A 23,895-nucleotide genomic window follows, 5' to 3' on the forward strand; every position below is an offset into this window, starting at 1 on the left:
GCTTCAATGGCTGCAAACAATATGCTGTGTTTTCCGCCAACTGGCAACCTGGGGTGTCAAAATACTATTAGGTAAATTGGCAGTGAGCGGGATCACATAGACCAAAAAAAAAAAAAAAAAAAAACGACATTCCGACACGGAACACACATTTCAAAGTAGAATAACTGTCTGTATCATTGTTTTTTTTAGAGAAACAAGTATTTGAACTTAGCATGTTTCCTAAATCTCTGCAAACATATTATGGTATTTTATGCTTTAGTACAGTCAAAAAATTACATGCAGTACCTTTAAAAAAAGGTATGACATTTCAGACTATTTTGATAAGACACATATTTTTTCCATTTGGAAAGAAATGCTTTCACAAATTCTCTACAGAGCATTTTGAGAGCAAGAGAGCAGGCATACATTAAGGACTCCCTGAAGCTCAATATGACACTAGCAACATCAAGGTCGTAGGTTTGATTCCCAGAAAACCCAAAAACTAAAAAATAAAATTGTAAATAATGTGATTTTTTTTTTTGTGATTAACTTGAAGTAATGAAATGGCCATAATAAGACCAAGGATGTGTATTAAGAACATAAATAGGGCCAATTTCATGTTGACAACAACAGAAGAAAATCAAAGCCTTCTTTGTTATTTGTACAGCAGCATCAGTCAGTTTCTGTGAAGTCCTCTTAAGGCATCATAGCAACTTCCCAAGAATGTAGTTTACAAAACAAGTTCATCCAGTCAGGGGGAGGTCTAAATCCCACTGTGTGCGTGCTGGACTGAGTAAGAGCAGCATACAGCCTGCAGGGAGACTCCTCCTCTGGAAAGGGCCTTTAACATGATGACTTTGAGTGCAGTGCATAAAAATAGAGCAGATCCCTGTAGGCTCCTCTCACAACGATGCTGCCCTGATCACATGTGGCAATTCAAACGCGCAAACCGTCACTCATATCACACTGCTCGAGCCTGCCGCAATCAAAACAATCATCAAACCTCAGGTCCCCAATCTGGGGAACCCTCAATATTTTAAAGCGTATACCCCGAGACTAACACACATCCAGAGTTTGTAACCATGACAACACGCCTGGTAGATTCGGTAACACCCACTCACTGGCCTGAGGGCCTAGTTTATCCCGCGACCCTTTTAAGATGCAACATGGGAAATCTGTTGATGCACCTCGTGATTGGCTGCTACCCGGAGTGCCTATGTGTCTGGAAAAAGGGGAACGCTGTTTAGATAGACAGGTCTGGGGTTTTGGAAACAAGGGTGTGAATGAAAGTGCTCTTTTTCTGTCTCTCTCTCTGGTCTCTTTTCCTGCTCACAGAACAGCGGATGTGTAGAGTGAGTGTTTGCACACCTCATGTGGTGTGTTGTCATCCAGGCAGTGCCACTTATTGGTGGGAATTCAGGTGAGTCCTCATTAAGCATAAGAAACTTGACAGCGTCTAGACAGAATGGTGCAGTTCGAAACACAATGATTCATTTGTTCATTCTTCCTCATGCTCGTTCTCTCTCTCACCTCTCACACACTCTTACGGTCCAGGCAGCGATGATCCACAGGGAGATGCTGAAGACTAGCAGCACTGTGCCTGGGCATATGGTCATCAGGGTCTTCATCACAAACCGTGTGTTAAAGTGCACCTGATAAGAGAAAAACAAGCAGTTGTGTGATTACTTTCAGTCTGGATTTCACTGTCACAGTAGATGAAGTTAAACAAACAGCAAGCTGCAAGATGCTTTTACTGATGGATATGAGCAGCTTCTAATGATCAGTTAAAGGGATAGTTCACCCAAAAATGAAATTTCTGTCATTAATTGCTCACCCTCATGTTGTTCCACATCCGTAAGACCTTCGTTCATCTTCGGAACACAAATAAAGATATTTTTGATTAAATCCGAGGGTATCTGATCCATACATAGTCAGCAACATTGTTGCACCTTTTGACGTCCAGAAATGTTATGAAGTGACGAGAATACTTTTTGTGAGCAAAAAACAAAACAAAAATAACAACTTTATTCAACAATTTGAACTGTTGTCATACCTAGTGAACTCAGTGCAGGCTTCCTTGTTTACGTTCGAATGCCGGCTCCTTATTGGCCAGATCCTGTGTTAGCATCACATGCATGCGTCATGCTGCTCACGTGTTCAGCTTAGGCCAATACTGAGTTGCCGTTCAGACGTACACAAGGAAGCCCGTACTGAGTTCACTACTTATGACAACGGTTCAAATTGTTGAATAAAGTTGTTATTTTTGTTTTGTTTTTGCGCACAAAAAGTATTCTCGTCACTTCATAACATTAAGGTTGAACCACTGTAGTCACGTTGACTATTTTAACCATGTTTTTAACTACCTTTCTGGATGTCAAAAGATGCAATGACATTGCTGCCTATGTGTGGATCAGATGCCCTTAGATTTCATCAAAAATATCTTAATTTGTTTTCCGAAGATGAACGAAGGTCTTACGGGTGTGGAATGACATGAGGGTGAGTAATTAATCACAGAAATTTCAATTTTGGGTGAACTAACCCTTTAAGCATTATACCATGAATGTTAAAAAGTATAGCTATGGTTTATAGCAGGGATTCCCAAACTTGTTTGTTCACAGTTTTCTGATGTCGCTTATTGGTCACATGACATGAAGTAAAACAAATAAAACATTTAATCTTTTTTTGATTGTTTTAATTTTAAAATGACTTCATTTAAATTTTAATTATATATAATTAAATATACATACATACATATACAGTGCTCAGCATAAATGAGTACACCCCCTTTGAAAAGTAACATTTTAAACAATATCTCAATGAACACAAAAATAATTTCCAAAATGTTGACAAGACTAAGTTTTATATAACATTTGTTTAACTTATAACATGAAAGTAAGGTTAATAATATAACTTAGAGAACAAAATTTTCCGTTTTACTCAAATTGGCATGATGCAAAAATGAGTACAATTCACCTCAAAGTCTCTGGAGCAAAGCTAAATTTTAGACTACAAATGTCTAATTTAACAAGAATTCAACCACAGGTGAGTTTAATTCTTCATTACACAGGTGTCCAGCAGACAGTTGAATATAAAAGGGTGTTAAAACCCCTTCCCAATTCATACTGTCAGCAATGGCACCACATGAAAGAGAAATGTCACAAGACCTGAGACAGAAAATAATTTCTTTACACCAGAAAGGTGAAGGCTACAAGAAGATCAGCAAAGCTTTACTTATCAGTCAGAATACTGTAGCAAAAGTGGTACAAAAATTTAAAAAAGATGGAACTGAAATCATCTCACAGAGACGTCCAGGTCGTCCACGGAAGTTAACACCTCGACAGGAGCGTCTTCTGATGAGAAGGGTTGAAGAAAATCGGCATGCAGGTTCACTGCTGCTATCTAAAGAAGTAGAAAGCCAAACTGGGGCGACTATTTCCTGTGACTCAATACGGCGTACACTGCAGAGGAATGGCATGCATGGGTGCCGTCCACGAAAGAAGCCTCTCCTAAAGCCCAGGCACAAAAAAGCCTGCCTAGAGTTTGCCAGGGCCCATGCTGACAAAGATGAAGACTACTGGGACTCTATACTCTGGAGTGATGAGACCAAGATAAATGTTTTTGGAACTGATGGCTTCAAAACTGTATGGTGTGACAAACGTGAGGAGTACAAAGAAAAATGCATGGTGCCTACAGTGAAACATGGTGGTGGCAGTGTCCTTATGTGGAGCTGCATGAGTGCTGCTGGTGTCGGGGAGCTGCATTTCATTGATGGCATCATGAATTCACAGATGTACTGCTCTATACTGAAAGAGAAGATGCTACCATCACTCCATGCCCTTGGTCGTCGTGCACTTTTCCAACATGACAATGATCCTAAACACACATCTAAGGCCACTGTTGGATTTCTGAAGAAGAACAGGGTGAAAGTGATTCATTGGCTCCTGATCTGAACCCAATCGAACACCTATGGGGAATTCTGAAGAGACAAGTTGAGCATCACTCTCCATCCAGCATCCAGTCTCTAAAAGAGGTCATTCTTGAAGAATGGAAAAAGATAGATGTTGCAAAATGTTGCCAACTTGTTCATTCCATGCTTAGAAGTGCTGTCATTAAAAATCATGGAGGCCATACAAAGTACTAGATGTAGTAGTTTTTGTTGTGGGGTGTACTCATTTTTGCATCACCCTAATTTGAGTAAAACTGAAACTATATTATTAACCTTACTTTCATGTTATAAGTTAAACAGATGTTATATTAAACTTAGTCTTGTCAACATTTTGGAAATAGTTTTTGTGTTCATTGAGATATTGTTTAAAATGTTACTTTTCAAAGGGGGTGTACTCATTTACGCTGAGCACTGTGTATACATATATATATAGCCCTGCTTTTTTTCAAATAGATTTATTCTTGCATTGTAGTGAATGTTTTTATATGCATTTTCTCTCAAAAACAGACAGTAAAGCTGCTGTGGTGGTGAAATAGGTCCCTATGGTGGTCGTATTCAAATTAAGACCATCAAAAGATCATGTCTGACCTTATATTTATCCCACCGGTTGCACTTGGAAATTAAAACAGCTGTTTGAGATCAAAGGTTGTTCAGTGTCTTTGTGCAAAAGTAAAGACTGTGACCTGATCTGAAATCCATGTGAAATACTGGCTATCCTGACTGAAATTTACAAGAAGCCCAAATTTCATTTAGTATTAGTATCAACAGTTTTTTTTTATTTTATTTTATTTTCATTTTCAGCTCAGTTTGAATCTAATGCAGCTCTTTTCTGAAGCGTCTGAAGAATAGATGTGTTGCCATTGTCGGTTTGTACACAATTTTATCTATACTTCATTGAAAACAACAATGTTCATCATCATCATCATTACTATTGATTTGTGTTACTGAAAAGTCACATAAAGGGCAGCTCTCCAGAGGGAAGGCGGAGATCTCTGAGCTAAGATGGGCCACACGATCATTAATGATAAAACAGCACATGAGAGGAAAGAGAATTTGCATTTACATCTCTTTGAAACAAGAGCTTCTCTCAAAGGACAAAGTGATTACCCTCTCCAATCAGCCATTCAAATTAAAGTACATCAGGACTCTTTTCACCTGTTTTGGGTTATTTCAATGGCACTAAAGGACAAAACTCAAACTTTGAACTATTATCAAACACTTGACAGCCACGGCAGTCATTCTTCAGCCTCTCTTAAGAGATACACAATATTCAGAGACATCAATCAGCCATCTAAAGGGGAGCAGAGATAAACCTGCTTGAAAAACGAACAGCCATCGATCATAAAATCCATTACAGCAGAATATTCATCAGTCACATCAACTGACACCGAGCTGTGATGCTGCATCCTAACAATGCAAAAACAATTAGATTAAGCTCCTGTCCAACACTGACCTTCAAATGAAGCTACGTCTTACCGCTAGTTCACTCTGACCCAACAAATGCCAACATACACACCAAACAGCAAATGGGTTTTGTTGGATCCAGGGGAGTAACTAAGTAAAAGTAGCAACATTACTAACATTATTTTTAGTAGCATGACAGTAGCTTGGCTGTTTACATAATAATGTAGTTTTCCAGTAACAAGCCACTTTTTCCAATAAGTAGCAGTCATATTGTCACATTTTATGTCACATTGTGTTGTACAGTTTAGTCATAAGGTGCATGTAAATCAATCGGTTCCAAAAGAAACTATTCACAGATTCAAGTCTCTCTTGTGCCAAAGGGCAATTCCAGCCTTTGTGTCTTTTTTATAATGAAATCTGCTGCTGTTTTCAACTCATTTATATTGTTGTTTATTTATGGCAAATTTACCTGTTAATTTACCTTGTAATCAAGATTCAGTTAAAACCACTCATTGTTTTTGAGAAATTTTGTCTGATAAAATTAAGAATGATCGAAAAATTATATTATATTTTAAAAGATTCTGTCACCTTAAAGGGGTGGTATAATGCCACTTTTACAAGATGTAAAATAAGTCTCTGATGTCCCCAGAGTGTTTATTTGAAGTTTTAGCTCAAAATACCCTACAGATAATTTTTTATAGCATGTTAAAAATGTCACTTTTTGAGGGTGAGCAAAAACGCTCTGTTTTTGTGCGTGTCCCTTTAAATGCAAATGAGCTGCTGCTCTCAAAATGGGGAGGAGTTTCAGGAGCTCATGTTAGCACTTAGCATCATCTCACGTTACCTCACGCAGACTCACTGAAAATGTCAGAAAATGTTCAGCCTTTTATGTTCAAAACAGAGTCGGACAATGATGGAGACACTCAAGAAGAAGTGACAACATTTTGAATGCAACAGGATGTTTCTGAAGGTTAGTTAATGAATTTATGTAGCTGATGTGGAGTTAACTATCTTAAAGTCATTGATTAGCATATTCTGTCATGATAATCTATAAATCGCTCCTGTGGGAACTGTTGTAAGAAGCTTACAGAGCCAGAAAATATATGCTGCATGAAGATAGAACAGGTATAGTTTAGTTTAATTACGGTTATAATTTGTCATTTTGTCATCTTGCTTTTATGACATGCTATTGTATATGTGTTACATACTGTAATGCAGTAACATGGCCTCACCCCTTTGTTACGTGTTCTCAGGGGCAGGGTTTATGTAAATTCTAGGGTTAGTGATGTCACCAACCCGGGAAGAAGCTTGTTAGTCCCTACCAGCTGTTTGTTGTAGTCCTTAAACAGAGAATTCTTTAAAGGGGACCTATTATGCAAAATTCACTTTTGCATGGTGTTTGGACATAAATTTGTGTTGGCAGTGTGTGTACACAACCACTCCTTTTTTTTAATCCCCATAAATCATAAGCAGTGTCTCAGAACAAGCCGTTTCCAGATCCCTGGCAATGTGACGTCACATTAGCCACAGGCCCCGCCCACGAATGTTGACAGACATAGAACGGCCCTGAGCGAGTTCACAGCCAGTTGTACAGTCCGCCGTTGCTCCACTGATTAGAACGTCTCCCAAGCGTTTTAGGTGTTCTGTAGCTGGATGGATTAATCCACATAGCTCTCTCCATTTACTCCTGAAATCTGAGCCGCTGAAGACAAGGTGGATTAATTTTGCTTTCGAAGAAAATACTCCCTCAACTCTACCGAAATTCGTTTATGTCTGCGCAAATCATTTCACATCGGACTGCTTTGTGAACGAATGTCAATACAAAGGGACAATACAAAACAGAGGTTGTGCTAAAAAGTTGTTCCTCAAGGATAGATCAGTAACTGTTCGTGATCCAGCTTAAGCTGTAATTACAGTCTCCAGAGTGATACTGGATACAGCAGTAATGAAGGTGAGAGCACTTTATTACAGTTCATCGGAGTTGATTTACGGATATAAAGTTTACCAGTTTATTAAGCACCACCCAAAAAGGCATAAGGTCTTTATATATTTGTTTACTGTTAGTTGTAACGAGTGTTTCTGTGTATTTCGCTATGTATGTTGATGATAATGCAAGGGAGAGAGAGAGAGAGTTTATGGATAATATTTTAATGCACACTTGCACTGTGTTTTAAGCTCTTACAGTGATTTTCTAGAGTGAAAACAGGCGCTTCATATAGTGGATAAAAACGACAATATAAATTATAACCGTAATTGAACTAAACTATACCTGTTCTATCTCCATGCAGCATATATTCGCAGTTACTGACATTATAGTGCGTCCTGACTGAATCCCGACAGGGGAGAACGAGCTCTTGAAGCTCCGCCCTCTTATGCCAAGCACAGCAGCTCATTTGCATTTAAAGGGCCCACACTGAAACGGCGCGTTTTTGCTCAACCCCAAAAAGTGGCAATTTTAACATGGTATAAAAAATTATCTGTGGGGTATTTTGAGCTAAAACTTCACATACACACTCTGGGGACATCAGAGACTAATTTTACATTTTGTAAAAGGGGGCATAATCGGTCCCCTTTAAAAGAAAATATCTCTGTTTGCATTGAACTTTCAGCGCTGTAACTTTGCAGATACTGTTTATGCTCAGGCAGCAACATTACACACTAACTAAAGTTAAAAAAGTGAATTCGCAATGAACCACCCCTTTAAAGGGGTGATTATTTACTCACCCTCAAATTGTTCTAAACCTGTATGAGTTTCTTTGTTCTGTTGAACACAAAAGAAGATATTGGGTAACCAAACAGTTTCTGGTCCCCATCGACTTCCATAGTATATGTTTTTTTCATACAATGGATGTCAATGGGGACAAGCAACTGTTTGGTTACCCATATTTTTCAAAATATCTTCTTTTGTGTTACACAGAATGAAGAAACTCATACAGGAACAACTTCAGGGTGAGTAAATGATGACAGAATTTTCATGTTTGAGTGAACTATCTCTTTAAACATTTTCGATGTTGTCAGTTACTTCATATTAATAGTTTTGCTTATGAGTCTTGAAACTAAGGTTTACAAAATGGTGCTTGGGAGTCCACCAAAATGTTTAAAGAAAAATTGCATAAAAAAAAAATGTACAAACAAACAAACAAACAAAATATGTTAAAATAAGCAAAAATGTACACAATTTGACATTATTACGGTTTTATAATGATTTCTAAAGACTAGTCATAAATCATAAGAATAATCACAAATATTTTATTCTATAAACAGCCCTAGTTTTGTTTCTCTTCACGTTTATACAGCTAACAGTTTAGCTGACTATTAGACTAGACTGCAGTTTAACTAGTTTTCATTTTTAGTAGCTTGTAGCCATTTTAAAATATCTTCCCCAACACTGGCTGGATCAGTGTGTGAAACCTGTTGCTGTTTGGTGGTTCAGTGTGAACCAGCCTATAAATGTAGAATCTTTAAACTGTCAGTAAAGCTGAAAGGTTCATCTTTCTCAAGAGAATAAACACACATAAATCCACACAAAACCTCTTCCTCCAGCGCAGAAAACCACAGGCCTCAATGCTCATGACCGTCCACATAAAAGTGAACTTTACTGCCATAAGCCACATTTTGTAGAGAGGATGTGTTTATTGAATCTGGGCGCAAGTGGGCCATTGAAGCCAGACAGAAAGGGAAAAGCTGGTCAGTTGATGAGGTTTGGACTAGTTGGTCTATAATACCTGAAGAAAACTAGCGGTTAGCATTCCCATTCATCTCAATGGCAGTTGCTTGGCTAGCACAGAACCCTCCAGAAGTATGTGATTTCACACTTTTAAAAGACCTTTGAACAGGAATCAGGCGAAGTGTGTTACTTGCAAAAATATTATTTAGTCAGAATACACTGCTATCAACCAGCAGTGGCTAATGGGACTATGTTAACTAGCTAATGTAAAAGGCAAGAAAATGAAAACCACACTCAGGAATAAATGCTACACATATATAATTAACACCCCAAATTCTCTGTTTTGAATTGTTGTGTTGACCTCTGACCTTGTTGAGTGCCCCTATGCTGCGAGAGGAGGCGTCAGTGAAGAGCTTGCTATGTAGCAGCATGACTCGGGCGATGAGGTAGAGTCTAAGGAACATGGGTACGGACAGCACCATGTCTAGATCTGCCTCCGCCTGCGAGGGAGCATAGGAGAAGGCCAGCCGCGCCCGCCACATAAACTTGAAGTCCCCCGGCACCGGGTGAACCGCCGAAACGATCAGCTCCAGAGCGATAAGCAGCACTCGCTCCATGGTCATGGCGATCCGCCAGTCGTCCGCACCATTGTCAATAACGAAGAGCTGAAGGGAAAAAGTCAGAATGGGAATGTTAAACAATGCAAATTGAGCAGTTTCCCAGGGCCAGCAAAGTTTCAATTTGCATAATGGATATCAAATTTGTATTGAAATGTAAAGAAGTGCTCAAGGGAACACAGCAGTCACCGTCTGTAACAGTGACATCATAACACAAAATAAAACTCAGCCCCCATAAAAACTGTTCTTTTAATCTCACGTCATTAAATAATTAAACATGCACATTTGAGTTTTGCCCCAACATTTCTTTTTTATTAATTTTACACGAGAGTGAAAAAAAATACAGATAGAAAAATAAAATAAAATCCAGAATCCTGCTAAAATCCAAAAATGACCTCAGGAACTTCTAATAAATGTATCAAGGTATGACTATGTGTAATATGTGTTGAAGTAAAGTACTGTTACGGATGTATGTTTTTTGCGTTCTTTTATATTATGCATTTATTCTTGAATTGAGTGTGTGTGTCTATGCTGTTTTCGCTGTTTGTCTCGAGTAGGACACATTAAGCAGCTAATTGATGGCTCTGCCTGTCTTCATTGGATTGGATAGCACTGATTACGGCAGGTTTAAAACCATCTCTTCCGCTCTTCAAGGAGCTGCTGCGACTTCAGGCCGATCGCACTTCTCCTGTCTCCCCACCAGCCGCCAGACCAACAATGTTACTGTTACATGATTGTTATACGTAAGGTTAATTAATTGGATTTTTCGAGGGAAGTTATTTTGTCTTTTTTTTTGCTTGTTGTTTTGGGCCGTGGGTCACCCTGAAAGTTTATGCACCCACTGGTCTTTCTTTTGTTACTCTGAATAAAACTTTTTTGTTTATGTGAATTTATTTTCTTTTTTCTTGGTCTGACAACTGGGCGGGGAGTCATGTTTCTTTTTTTTTTTTAATTTATTGCAACTTAACTTAACCCTCATAAATCATAATTTAAAGTTGCTAAAAAAAAAAACATCTTTCAAAATTCCAGAGGAAAACTATGTCTCAAAAAGGCAAATACTCTTCTGGGCAAAACAAAATAAAATAGTATCTAAAAGTTTCTAAAAAATACTTAAATGTATTATTTAATTATTTATAATTATACAACTCACAACTTGGCTTAAAGTGTTAGTTCACCCAAAAATGAAATTTCTGTGATTAATTACTCACCCTCATGTCGTTCCAAACCTGTAAGACCTTCCTTTGTCTTCGGAACACAAATTAGGATATTTTTGATGAAATCCAAGGGTATCTGATCCACACATACTCTAGGCAGCAACATCATTGCACCTTTTGACGTCCAGAAAGGTACTAAAGACATCGATTAAAACAGTCAACGTGACTACAGTGGTTCAACCTTAATATTATGAAGTGACAAAAATACATTTTGTGCGAAAAAACAAAACAAAAATAACGACTTTATTCAACAAATTCATCTGTCCCGTCATACTGCTACGCTATTTTCGTTGCAGAGCTTCAGTGTTTATGTAGGTCTGAACGACCAATACTGAGCCGCCATTCGGATGTAAACACTGAAGCTCTGCAATGAAAATAGAGTAGCAATATGAAAGGGGACAGACGAATTTGTTGAATAAAGTCATTATTTTTGTTTTGTTTTTGCGCACAAAAGTATTTTCCTCACTTCATAACATTAAGGTTGAACCACTGTAGTCACGTCAACAGTTTTAACAATGTCTTTAGTACCTTTCTGGACCTCAAAAGGTGCAATGCCATCTGTGTGGATCAGATGCCCTCAGATTAGGGCTGCACGATTTATCGCAATTTTATCGCACACAATTTGGCAAAGACTGCGATTATTTTATGCGCAGCTTGTCAGACCTGTATGGCTCTGTGATCAGTAGTAAATGCTTCTCTATCTGAAAGCCAGAGGGTGCTCTCGTGCAGAAACTGCAAATATGCCCTGCTGCCGAAATCCCATACTATCGCTGTAGCTGAATAAACAGAAGACTGAAACGTTTTGATTGATTAAACATGACTAATAAACACACAACTGCTTTATTCTGTGTAAGAAGCCACATCATCTCACAGAAGGACGCTCAACTGTCGTTATGAGTTTGGAGTAAAAACATGTTATTAAATGTTGTCTTTTGTTGGAAAAGATGTTAATATATGCTTCTCGTGTCTGGAAAGATGTTTGACGCATGTTGCTTTTTCAAATGCACATTATAAGCGATTCAAACTCGCAGTGCTTTCAGATGGATTAGCATTTGGAGTCATAGTTCATTGACAAGCCGTACATAAAAAAAAAAAATAATCGCAGCTTTGCGATTACATAATCACACTAAGCCAAATCATTTAAGCGCGATTTCAATGTTTTTTTTTCTAATAACTTGATTTTGTTCATAACTTGAACTTGAACTTAATCGTCTGATTAATCGTGCACCCCTACCTCGGATTTCATCGAAAATATCTTAATTTGTGTTCCGAAGACAAACGAAGGTCTTACGACATGAGGGTGAGTACTTAATGACAGGGTGAACGAACCCTTTAATATCTAGACATAACGTAGGGACAGAACATTTTGTCTGTCCTTGGTTTCCACTTCTGCAGCACAGCCCTGTCCACAGTAAAATCTCATTGGTCAAAAATCCTGCTCCACATATTACCTCTAAAACCCATAAGAGAATTCACATTGCCATGTGTTCCCTCAGAAATTTATAATGAGTTTTTTTATGTGAGACATGTCTGTGTGAAAATTTATAGTCAACAAAACAAGAAAGTACTCATAAACAATCAATTCAAATCACAAATGTATTCATAAATCAAAAAGTGCTAATCTAAAAACTCATTAGAATTTCCAGAGGCACCAAAATATGTAAAATTCTCTTCCTGATTTTAGGACCAAACAGCTCTATTAAATAAATAAAAAAAATGCTCTGATTGGGTAAAATTGTTTTACGTTGCAAAGCATTTTTGCTTTTAGCGTTGAAAGACAAATTGCTTGTCACGTTGCACCTCTTAGTACGTGCGAGACCATCATAGCAAACGGAACGAAAAAAATAAAGTCTAGTTGCGTAACCACTCAAGACCAACCATTCATCATCTATTTAATCAAAAACTTCAATTTCAAATTAATAATTCAGATTAGCTCATTAGAACAACTAATAAATAGAGCTGCTGTTCGACTAACTGAATGAGTAAAGTGTGTTCTCAAATGCAGCGCAGGAGGCAAAATGAGAGGGAAACAGATTGATGAGCCCCACAATGAGAACACGCTCAGATAGTCATTTTATCCTGCCAGGAACGCCAAACAGACAGAGCAATAAGCAAACAGAATTCCGCTGGCATAATGTGCACTGACAGTTATATGACTCTCTCTCTTTCTCTCGTTCTCTCTCCCAATGCAACTTCATGTCAGGCGGTATATCAGCAGAGCCTAACGACGGAACGGGAAGCTAATTGTGCTGGCTGGCGGTGTTAGATGTGTTTAATGTTAATTGTAAGTGTTAGATTGGCGAGGTTTGTTTAATTGATAAGCAGAAGGCAAGCAGGGTTTTCCCCACTGAGACATACACACATCCACACACACACACCCACAGGAGGGCTGCAAATGATTATACGGGAATCCTGAGAACTCATGAATGAAGTCGTATATCTCTTCCGCGATATATCGCGCTCGCCTATATTCATCGCGAGGTTGTGTCGCGGTGCAACAGGTCTTTCTGGCATCCGACGAAATTGCTTTGTTTGTCTAATTGCTCGTGCATGTGTGGCATATCTGACTCTGTGTGTGCGAAGGGCACCGTGCATGTCGTATGGCTGTAAAATGCGCATGGTTTTTTTTCTGGAAAAGCCAGCCTCGTCATGGTGACTGTTGCCTAGGCGACAACATCAAAGACCAGCCAAGCTTAATTAGGGTCCCCTGGTGAGAGAGGGAGAGAATGACTGTGTGTTTGTATGTGTGTGTGTGTGTACACGATCGCAAAAGAGAGAGAGCGTGAGGAAAGTGAGAGGGAGCGAGATAGAAAGGAGGTGGAAGGCAGGGAAAGAAGCTGAGAAAGAGAATGAATGTGCGGGAAAAATACATGCGTGTGGGTGGGTGGAAGGAGAATGAAAGAGAATGTGTGAGTGTGTGTATGAGAGTGCATGTGAATCTGTGAGAGGCTTGTATGGATGGCTGTATGACTTATGAATAATGGTTGACCAATATGGGTCTTAATGACTGATGCCATTGACATCTGAACTGCGGCTGATTCATTGTTGGTTTATTTCTAAATAATCCAGGAGATTGAGATATAGAATACTGATGAACTTAAATTAAACATTTATTTAACATAATATTACACAAAATTCACTGCAAATATTTTAAAATGATACATTGATTATTATATGTTAAATGTTTAAACATTTTATGAACACTTGTTCAGAATATATTTATGCAAAATTCACTATAAAATATTTTAAAATTATACATATTAAGTATTTAAACATTTAATAAACAGCGATGATAAACATTAAATTGATGATAAACTTAATTCACACAATATTTATTCAAAATTCTCTAAAAACATCTGAAAATATTGTTTATTGTTAGAATGTTTATTAAAATTTAAATTGACATTATTAAAAACATTAAATTGATTAAATTAAATAAAACACATTTCATATATTTAAACAAAATTAACAAAAATATTTGAAAAAGTTAACGTTTAATAAATGTTAAAATGTTTAAACATTTTATGAACATTAAATTAATCAAATCAACATTTATTTGAAAACGGTGTTTTTAAAACGTAAAATGTTTAAACATTTAATAACATAATAATAAACAATAAAATTAATTAAAAAAACAATGTTTAGTAATCTTACACTCAGTGTTATTTTAGTGTCACTTAGATACTATTTTAGTTTTTATTAATATGCACCAATACTTTATTTCTCAGCGAATACTGCCGATTATTCAGAATGATATCTGCCGAAACCGATTTTCCCAAATTAAATGCTGCAATTTTCTCATTTGATTTTCCCAAATTAAATGCTGCAAACTATACAGGGAACCTTCTCATTTGGTACATTAATATAATATTAGAGGTTAAAATTAACAACAGTGATTGAGTCATTGAGTGATTACACAAGACATGATTAATTTCGTTACGATGGACTGTATCTTTCAGCATACCTTCTGATGTTCATGCATGTTATTTCGAGCTATAACTTGTATTAAAGTGAAAGAAGACTTTTGTGCTTCGAGCTGCCGCTTGAACTGAGGCACTACAGCAATCTGTCACGTCACATTTAAGAGCGTCAAAATGCCATTTATTGTTTTGAAATTTGAAAATTTGAAAGCAGAGACTTTGTTTCTTATTACAAGTAACAAAGCACAAAGCTCTTTGAGATTATAGATGGGACACGTGCAACAAATAATGTTTGGTGTATAGGGAAAAATCACAGACCTGGCAACCCTGAATTCATCAGCAGATCATCGGTTGTTTTTAAATAATCAGCTGATGGCCGATCGTGAAAATAATTGCTTTTATCGGGAGATACCGATTATTGGCTGATACATTGGTGCATCACTAGTTTTTTATAAATATTTTGAATTAGTTTTCATTTTTTATATTTTCTGTTTTCAATTTGATTTTAGTTAAAGTTTTAGTAATTTTGTTGAGTGTTTTGTCATTTTTACTAGTTTTATTTCAACAAGTAATGAAAAGTGTTTTCTCTAGTTTAAGTTAGTTAACTAATAACCCTGGTTACGCTCAACATATTTAGACAAATATCGGCTTAAAATGTCCATATATCAGTTCATTACAAATACATATCAGCTCAAAACAGCCAAATATCATATATCTCTTTCATTATATGGCTCCTTCCATATTTCTGATATTGCCTGAAAATCATCATAATCTTTATCTGCATAAAAATGGTTCTTATTTCTGTAAAGCTTTGCGTTTATGAGTAATCGTGGGAATGTTCCATGTAACTGAGGGGGGAAAAAATTAATTAAAAGCACTGAAATCTCCTTTTTCTCCATCATCATCTCTCCCTTTCCTCCTCCGCACGTTACTCCTAATTCATCTTTCCACTACCTCGCCCCCCAACCCATCCTGTCGTTCTTTTTTGGGCTAAATCGCCACCAGGATATGCTGAATAATTAAATTCCATTAGTTAAGGTAATCAGTCAACATGAGTGACTGAACCGAGCAGCCTCTCTAAACCCATCAGAAAGAGAGAGAAGACGAGAGAGAGAGAAACCCAGAACCTCCCAACAAATGAGGGCCAGAGCCAATTAGGAAAAATTAGGAAAGGAAGGAAGGATGAATAGGAGAGCAGACGAATGAAGGACGAGAGAAAGAGAAAAATGCAGAGGTTAGAAAAAAAGGGAAATCCAGGAGGAAGACAGAAGTTGAAAGAGGAGAGAGAGGGAAAGAGTGAAGCCAAGCGAGAATAATAGTGTCTGTTGTGTTGTTTTGTCCTGTCAGAGATGAACACCTTTGTTATGATAATAGCATTATAAGTTGCACACATACACACCGCACACAAACAAATGCTTAATTCAGATCACCACCCTTACTCACAATCACGGAAGTCCCGGATAATATTGTGCAATTTTTTTTCTTTCTGTCTTTTATCATTGTTGCTTGTCAGATTGCATATGACCCAAGTGAGATCTTAAGTAGAAGTCAAGGCAGACATCAACTGTCTTTATGTCAGACTGTGTGATGCACAGTTCTGCAGACTTTTGTCACAACTGACAGCTTTGACTGGGCAGTCTGAGTCTGTTCTGACATTCTCACTCACAAACAAAAAAACTGAAGTGCACAAACCCTGGCAGACCCGCAATGTTGGCTATATTTTGCCTTGGAAAGAAAAAAAATGTAGACTGCTTATTCTTCTGAGCAAACTCATGGTAATTTTTAATCGTAACACTATAGTGTCATAATGTGAGGGCAATGCTAACTGACAACCAGTGTTGTTTTTGTTAACTAAAACTAGATTATTACAAATTGTTTTGTCAATTGAAATAAAGCTGACATAAAATAAACTATAAATATTAGATTAAAAAAAACTTAAACTAAAATGAAAATTGGAAATGTTACCTTAAACTAACTGAAATAAAATAAGTATTAAAATCATTCAAACCAAAACTGAAATAAAATTAAAGCTAAATAAATATAAAAAAAACTAATAAAAAATGACAAAATCATTTAACAAAATTACAACACTTAAACTTAAATTGAAATGAAAACTGAAAATATTGAAATAAAATCTAATTCAAAATAATAAGTCATAAAATAAATAATATTATATATATATATATATATATATATATATATATAATAACACGTTTATCAACAATTTATTTAACAACATTTATGTATATTTGAAGAGTTTGATTCCAAAACGCTATAACTCCATTTTGATTAATTTGAGTAAAAAGGTGTTTTCTGTTTGTGTTGATCACAAATTACATAGTAGATAAGGAAAACTAGGATGCCGGGTGTATTCAGAGCACCGCCATTACTGTTTACAGTTCGTGGAATGGTGCGCTGTGATTAGTTGAGCGGATATATCGCATTCTGCAGAGAAGGGAGACTGGCGTTTGTCATGTTTTGGAAAGAAAGGGAGAAAACATGACAGAATAACACAACGGATTAAATTAATAAATGACTTTTCAATACCGACCAGATACAATACTGATTTTGGCGGAAACTCAATTTTTTTTTAAATGGCATTTATCGCGTTTTCGAACCAAACTCTTCATTTATACTCAGACGCTTGTCTTTACTGACTATCCACTAACCATTCAGAAACGTCCAGTTGCATTCTAAAAGTTGTAACTTCTTCCTAAATCTCTCCATTAGTGTCCGACTCCTGTTCGAACAAAGTAAGGCTGAACACCATTACTGGCAATCAACATTTTGGCTGCGTGATATTCTCCAGTTTTGTTGTTGTTGAGTATCTGAAGCATGAGCTGATAAAGCTCTGCCCTCTTCTGGAAAGGGAACTGGGAGCAGCAGCTCATTTGCATTTAAAGGGAACCCCTGGTATTAAGACTTGTAAGGCTTAATATAACATACATTATGTCTCTTACTGAAATATGTAGTAGAAAACCCATGAAAGATTTACGTTATTTAAAAAATCCATGACATATTTGGACAATGGGGGGCGCCATTTTGTTTAGCCGCACAGTGCGTTCTACATCGATGACGTCAAATGGTTGCAGTCGGTGAGCTACTGACACTGTCCTATTGCTATTTTTACCACAACACAACTCGGAGTATAATAAACAATGCCACATTGTGCAGCTTTTGGTTGTAATTTTCAGTTGATGGGCAACAAGAGAAGCGATGTAAGTCTTCACTCCTTTACTAGCGATAAGAGGAGAAAAGTTGTGCAGAATGTGGATGAATAAAACTTCCTAAAGAACCGCGTCTGTGTTCTCTTCACTTTAGCCTGATGCCTTTGAGGCTTTTAATAGACCACAGCTACTGAAAGAGCTTACAGTTGCCGATGGATATAAGTGTATGCTTTAACCAAATGCCGCGCCTGTCGTGGAGGCTGACGAGGGCAGCCTATAACACATCTCAATTGAGACAGACTGCCTCAAAGCTTGCGCTGTGATGCACGGGATATCTGTGATAGCATAAAACGGTACCATCTTCTCAGCATGTTTAACTGTGTGTATGCATTCAGGTGACATATCAGACGATTTTTACATGTCAATCATACAACAGTTCGAATAGCCACAGAGACATCGCACGTCTTCAATGTTTTCATCCTCATTAATTTTGCGCTCTGGCTCATATTGAAAAGGCTGATCGGGTTTTAAAAGGAACCCCGCGGATATTAAGACTTGTGTGCGTTACTAGATTACCGTTGCCCCAAAACATACAGATGAAAAGTATCAAAGGCACCAGGGCTAAAGTGGAGAGAACAAAGACGCAGTTAGGAAGTTTTATTCGTCCACATTCTTCCAACTTCCCATTCTTTTCTCCTCTTATTGCTAAGTAAAGCAGTGAAGACTTACATCGCTTCTCTTGTGGCTCAGTGACTGGAAATTACAACCAAAAGCTGCAAAAATGGGCATCGTATATTATACTCCGAGTTGTGTTGCGGTAAAAATTTAACGTCATTTAATGTCATCAACGTAGAACACACTGTGCACCTAAACAAAATGGCGCCCCCCATTGTCCAAAATATGTTGTGGATTTTTTATATAACATAAATCTTTCATGGGTTTTCTACTACATATTTCAGTAAGAGACATAATTTACATTATATTAAGCCATACAAGTCTTAATTCCCGGGGTTCCCTTTAAAGGGACACATTATGACACTATACGTTTTTGCTCACACTCAAATAGGGGCAAATTTGACAAGCTATAATAAATTATGTGGGCTGAAACTTCACAGACACATTTGGGGGACACCAGAGACTTATATTACATCTTGTGAAAAGGGGCATAATAAATCCCCTGTGAAGATTATTATACATTTAAAAATAAGTACTTTTGTACTTTTACTTGAGGAAAACTTCATTAGGATATGTACTTTAACTCAATTACATGATTTGGGTAAGCACCAAATTGGTAGAAAAAAAAGTGTAAATGTAAATGCCCCATAGACAAGTTAAAGTCACCAGGCATCATAGCAGCAATCACACTGTAAGACTGCAATCCAAAAAGTCTGATCAACTTCATCAGAGGCAGAAATTAATCGTAAAGGCAATTAATCGGCTGTCTGTAAGTATGTCACGCATAATGATCCTTCTGCCTTATGGTGAATCTATTATAATCCTTGAAATGTGTTACAGAACAAAATAGTGGCAAATATATATACATAAAAAAAATGGCTTAAGGCAGCCTATAGGAAAAATGAAGAGAACAGCAGGTAACTCAAATTACCACTGAGGCAGGCCCAAAACACTGCACACACACACACAGGCTAAATAAGTTAGGAAATCTGCCTCCAGTGTTTTTAAAAGCAGCGGAATCTGCTTGGAATTCTCTCTTTTTAAAATAAATACATTTATAGGCGCACTTTCTCTCTCGCACATACACACAATCTCCCATGTGTGTAGCCAGTAGCAAAAACAGCAGGAAACCCCTTTAGTTACCACCAAGCTACAACTCTCACACAATGAACCTGAGAGACGAGATGTGCTGTCATGGTGCTTTTGCAATGTTCTGGAAACGTTTCCTTGTCGTTCCATTGTCAGCACTATCCATGCTGTCAGTTAAAAGCCTTCCCTGTGCATTAGCTCCTTCATGTCAGAGCAGGGGAGCTGTACTGCGTGGTTAATACTACAGTAACCTCTCAGCTCTAAGTACAGGACTGTCACTGACACCTCATTCCTTTTCCAGAACCCTGAGGTGACCTACTCTACATTAGCATTCTGCTTACGCTTTGCTAACTAATGCCTTTTCTTTCTAGCCTATTAACATACAGCACAATATTTTGCTACTCCCTTTCAAAATTTTTGTATCGTAACTGGATAGCTGACAAATATAATGGATTTTTTTCTTTCAACATCAAGATCGTAGGTTATTATGGTAGTACAAGGCTAGCTGTCACACAGGGAAGTTGTGACAAAGTATATATCCAAGTATTTCAGTACTTGAGCTGAAGTCAGCTGTGGAGCAGCGCTTGCGGTTCAGATTTAGCATTGGCATGAGTTCAGGTGAGGTTCACACAGAATGAAACAACGCAGGACAATGGAGGAAAAGATTTACAAAGTCTCCTGTAAAAACTACATTGCATGCAATGCTATGTTATTTTTTAGAATAAAATACCATAATAAACTTTAAATAATTAATACAAAATAAAAGCCCCTACAATAATGATGGACCATACAATAATAAAGGTAATGTGATACTAATTGTTATTATGATAAGTTAGCTGGTAAAAAAGAATTGTTAGTTCTTAAGACTTGGTATGTTTCATAAATGTCATGTCTGGGCAATTTTAACATGTCATAAATGTAAAATTAGGACATGTTTTAAATGGTTTTTTTTTTTTTTTTTAATTTATTTCAATTTATTGATTACATTTTTTTTTTTTCTTTTGAATATTACATTTTTAATTGTATATTTAAATGCAGGGTTCCCAATCTAAGCCAAATGTCAAATTCCCTGACTTTTCCCTGACTTTCACTGACTAAAAAGCTGAATTTCCATGACCTAATGAACGGAAAAACAGGCTGCTGTTGTGCTGAGCACTGAGCAGCCACAGACAGTATTTTAAATCCATCCATTTGCAAGCTTTATTTACTTGTTTTACAGACGTTTTTAGTACAAAACTAAGTTAAACACATTTTTTTTTGCGCTTTTACCAGTTAAATGCACTTTGATATTTTTCTGTACTATTTCTACAGAAATTAATTTATAGTTTTCATGCTTTCAGGAGTTAAAAATCCCAGAAATATAGAAACCATTTTCAAAAGGACAGTCTTTGAAGTGGTCATTTTGTAGCCAAAGCTCTTGAAATTTACATTTTCCTGGCATGTTTGCCTTAGTTAACAGGTACAGGTGACTGCATTTGACTTAAGTTGACGAGCGGGAAGGGAATAAAATGCCGCTGAAAAATAGCCTAACCATAACAATATGCAAAATACATGAAAAAACGCAATAAAAAATACGGTATCGAAAAATTACATTTTAATAAATGGAAACTAAAATTTAAAGCGACAAATAAAAATCCCTGATATTCCATGACTTGGACAAAAAAAAATATAGAATTCCCTGACTTTCAATGTCTGGAATAGACCTTTTAAAATTCCATGATATTCCAGAAATTCCATGACCCGTGGGAACCCTGTAAATGTTATATTACAGTTTAAATTTAGCTGAAAGCTTCTAACAGGCAGTTTAATTGCAGTTTTGTGACCACTTACTCCATATAGCTATTGGGGCATGTTGTCACATTATATGAACTGTATCTTTTTTCCTGGTCAGTAACAGTGAAAATGTTTAATAGACTCTAAGATACAGTAAATGTTTTAAAAAAAATAACCCTTACCCTGAGTACTATTAACTGAATAAATAGCGTGGCAACTAGCCTTTATATAACTAAGCAAAAGTGTAGAACATGTTATACAATAGGACAACATTTAACATGTCAACTACCATACTTTAGTTTCTGCCACAATATAGCTAAAATATACCAAAATACTGTTATTCTTTCTATCATTTTTTTTTTTTTCAGAACTCTTTAGTCATGCCATTTCTGTCATTGTCAATTTCTTTTATTTTGATCATGATGTAGCAATGATAATACCAAGTTACCACAGTTTTGTTGTAGCAACAAATAACTGTAAACGCCTGTAAATTTACCATTGACAATATGGTTTCCACAGTAAATTTCCAATGGCTAATCAATGTTTTATTCCTGTAAATACCTGTGAAATTCCACATCAATGATTTATCCTTTTACATAGTCTTTCACAGAGTCTCATGTTGTGTCGCCGACCTAATACATTAACAAAAAAGCGCTGCATGTTAAGTCTCTAAGGGCCAAACAGCTTCCAAAAGCTCATCATAAAAACCACTCAAGCAAAACGTTTCTAGAATCAGTCCAACCTTGAACTAAAGATAATTATAAAATTGGCTTCATGTAATACTGGTGATTCACCAAATTCTTTAATGGATCTTAGCTGAAGCTGTACAGCCATGAATCATTTTAATGTGGCTCTAGATGAGCCAAGCAGTTTACAAACTTTTGCCAAGGATGAAGCCTGTTGGCTCTCAGGAAGAGATGCACTCACTTTAACAGGTACACTTGAGTTCAAACGTTACCTTAGAGGCGCTTTCAAACATACGGGGTAAAGTGTATTTTGACTGAACTGAAAATAAAAATCGGATCTGTTAAGAGATTCGCAGGACTTAAAAGGATAGTTCACCCAAAAAGAAAAAAAATATATTCATCATTTAACCACCCTCATTTCAAAATCATTATGACTGCACTGTAAAACTCAGTAAGTTCAGAATACTCAATTTTGAGTTCACTAAACTTTTTTCTATTAAGTACAATGAACTTTCATTATTATTTGAGTGAAACAAACTCATTTCACTGATTAATTTCACTGTTCGTTTTTACAGTGTATCTTCTGTGGAACACAAAAGAAGATATTAAAAAACTGTTTCAGGTTTTTTTTTTTTCTTCCATACAGTGAAAGTCAGTGGGGTTCAATGTTGTTTGTTTTGGAATCCATTGACTTTCATTGTATGGGGCAAAAGCATTCTTCAAAATAATGTATCTTTTTTGTGTTCCACAGAAGAAAGCCATACAGGTTTGGAACAACGTTTTCTTTTTTAGGTGAACTATCCCTTTAATGTGGCAGATAATTTATCAGTATTGCTACCTTTGTAAATTTGGGAATGTAGGGATGAAGAAGAAACAGTCGTTCCAGTCTTATTCCTTTCTGTCCCTCTCCTCAAAAACATCCTTAATCAACACCTACTCACATCATGTTTTTATCTCCGTTAAACCACGTTGATACACAAAAATACACACATTCATACACACACACACACACACACACACACACACACACACACACACACACAGACAGTCTCTGTCAAGGAAAGAGCTGCTGAAGTCTGACTCACACACAGGAAGAGAGTCTCATCACCACGAAAACACTTGCATAACGCCGAGCGTACATGAGAAACTTCTCAATCCAGCGAAATGAATGAAACACCGTCTGCACCTTTACACAACCACACACACATTGGCCTGAAACGGAGAGCAAAACGAGTGCCGACGCTGTATATCTGTGCATGTGTTCAACAGCAGCATCTTAAAAGAGCATGAAGCAGACGAATAATTCACAGACTCACAGACAGAGGGGGCAAGGGAAGGTTGAATGAAGGTAAAAATACAACCAGAGAGAGAGACTGAGCAACTAAACATGCAACTAAGGTGGGAGCGAGAAAGAGAGAGAGGAAAACCAGAGGGAAGCAGGGGGATGGAGGGAAGGAGAGGAAAACATAACACGGCGTGAGAGAAAGCACACAATGAATTGATTTGAGCAGAGAGAGAGAGAGAGAGAGAGAGAGAGAGAGAGAGGAACAGGCATAATTTGATAGAGAAGAGAGTGTTAGATGGCGAGTGATGAGGGAAATTACAAAGTGGGCGGAATACACAGCGATTAAGTGAAAACAAGGGAGAACATGCTGTTTGCATGTGTGAGCATGTAATAATATTCTGTTGGATAGATGTGTGAACTGATTTCACCATGTAAAGAAACACACGTGTGCTAGTCCCAAAATAATCAACAAA

The 23,895-nt window shown here is 37.0% G+C and overlaps 1 protein-coding gene across 2 annotated transcripts in view; it reads right to left on the reverse strand.

Annotated features, from left to right (window-relative positions):
- kcnn3 (potassium intermediate/small conductance calcium-activated channel, subfamily N, member 3) overlaps positions 1-23,895 on the reverse strand; it is a 70,956-nt gene that overhangs the window by 23,601 nt on the left and 23,460 nt on the right. For both annotated transcript variants that reach the window (XM_051866744.1, XM_051866745.1), the window contains 2 exons: positions 9,365-9,661; positions 1,510-1,631 (listed from right to left, as the gene is read on the reverse strand). In XM_051866744.1, coding sequence (XP_051722704.1) covers positions 1,510-1,631; positions 9,365-9,661 — 419 coding nt within the window. The remainder of the gene's footprint in view (positions 1-1,509; positions 1,632-9,364; positions 9,662-23,895) is intronic.

The sequence above is a fragment of the Ctenopharyngodon idella genome, chromosome 16 (assembly GCF_019924925.1).
Source record: "Ctenopharyngodon idella isolate HZGC_01 chromosome 16, HZGC01, whole genome shotgun sequence".
Lineage (NCBI taxonomy): Eukaryota > Metazoa > Chordata > Actinopteri > Cypriniformes > Xenocyprididae > Ctenopharyngodon > Ctenopharyngodon idella.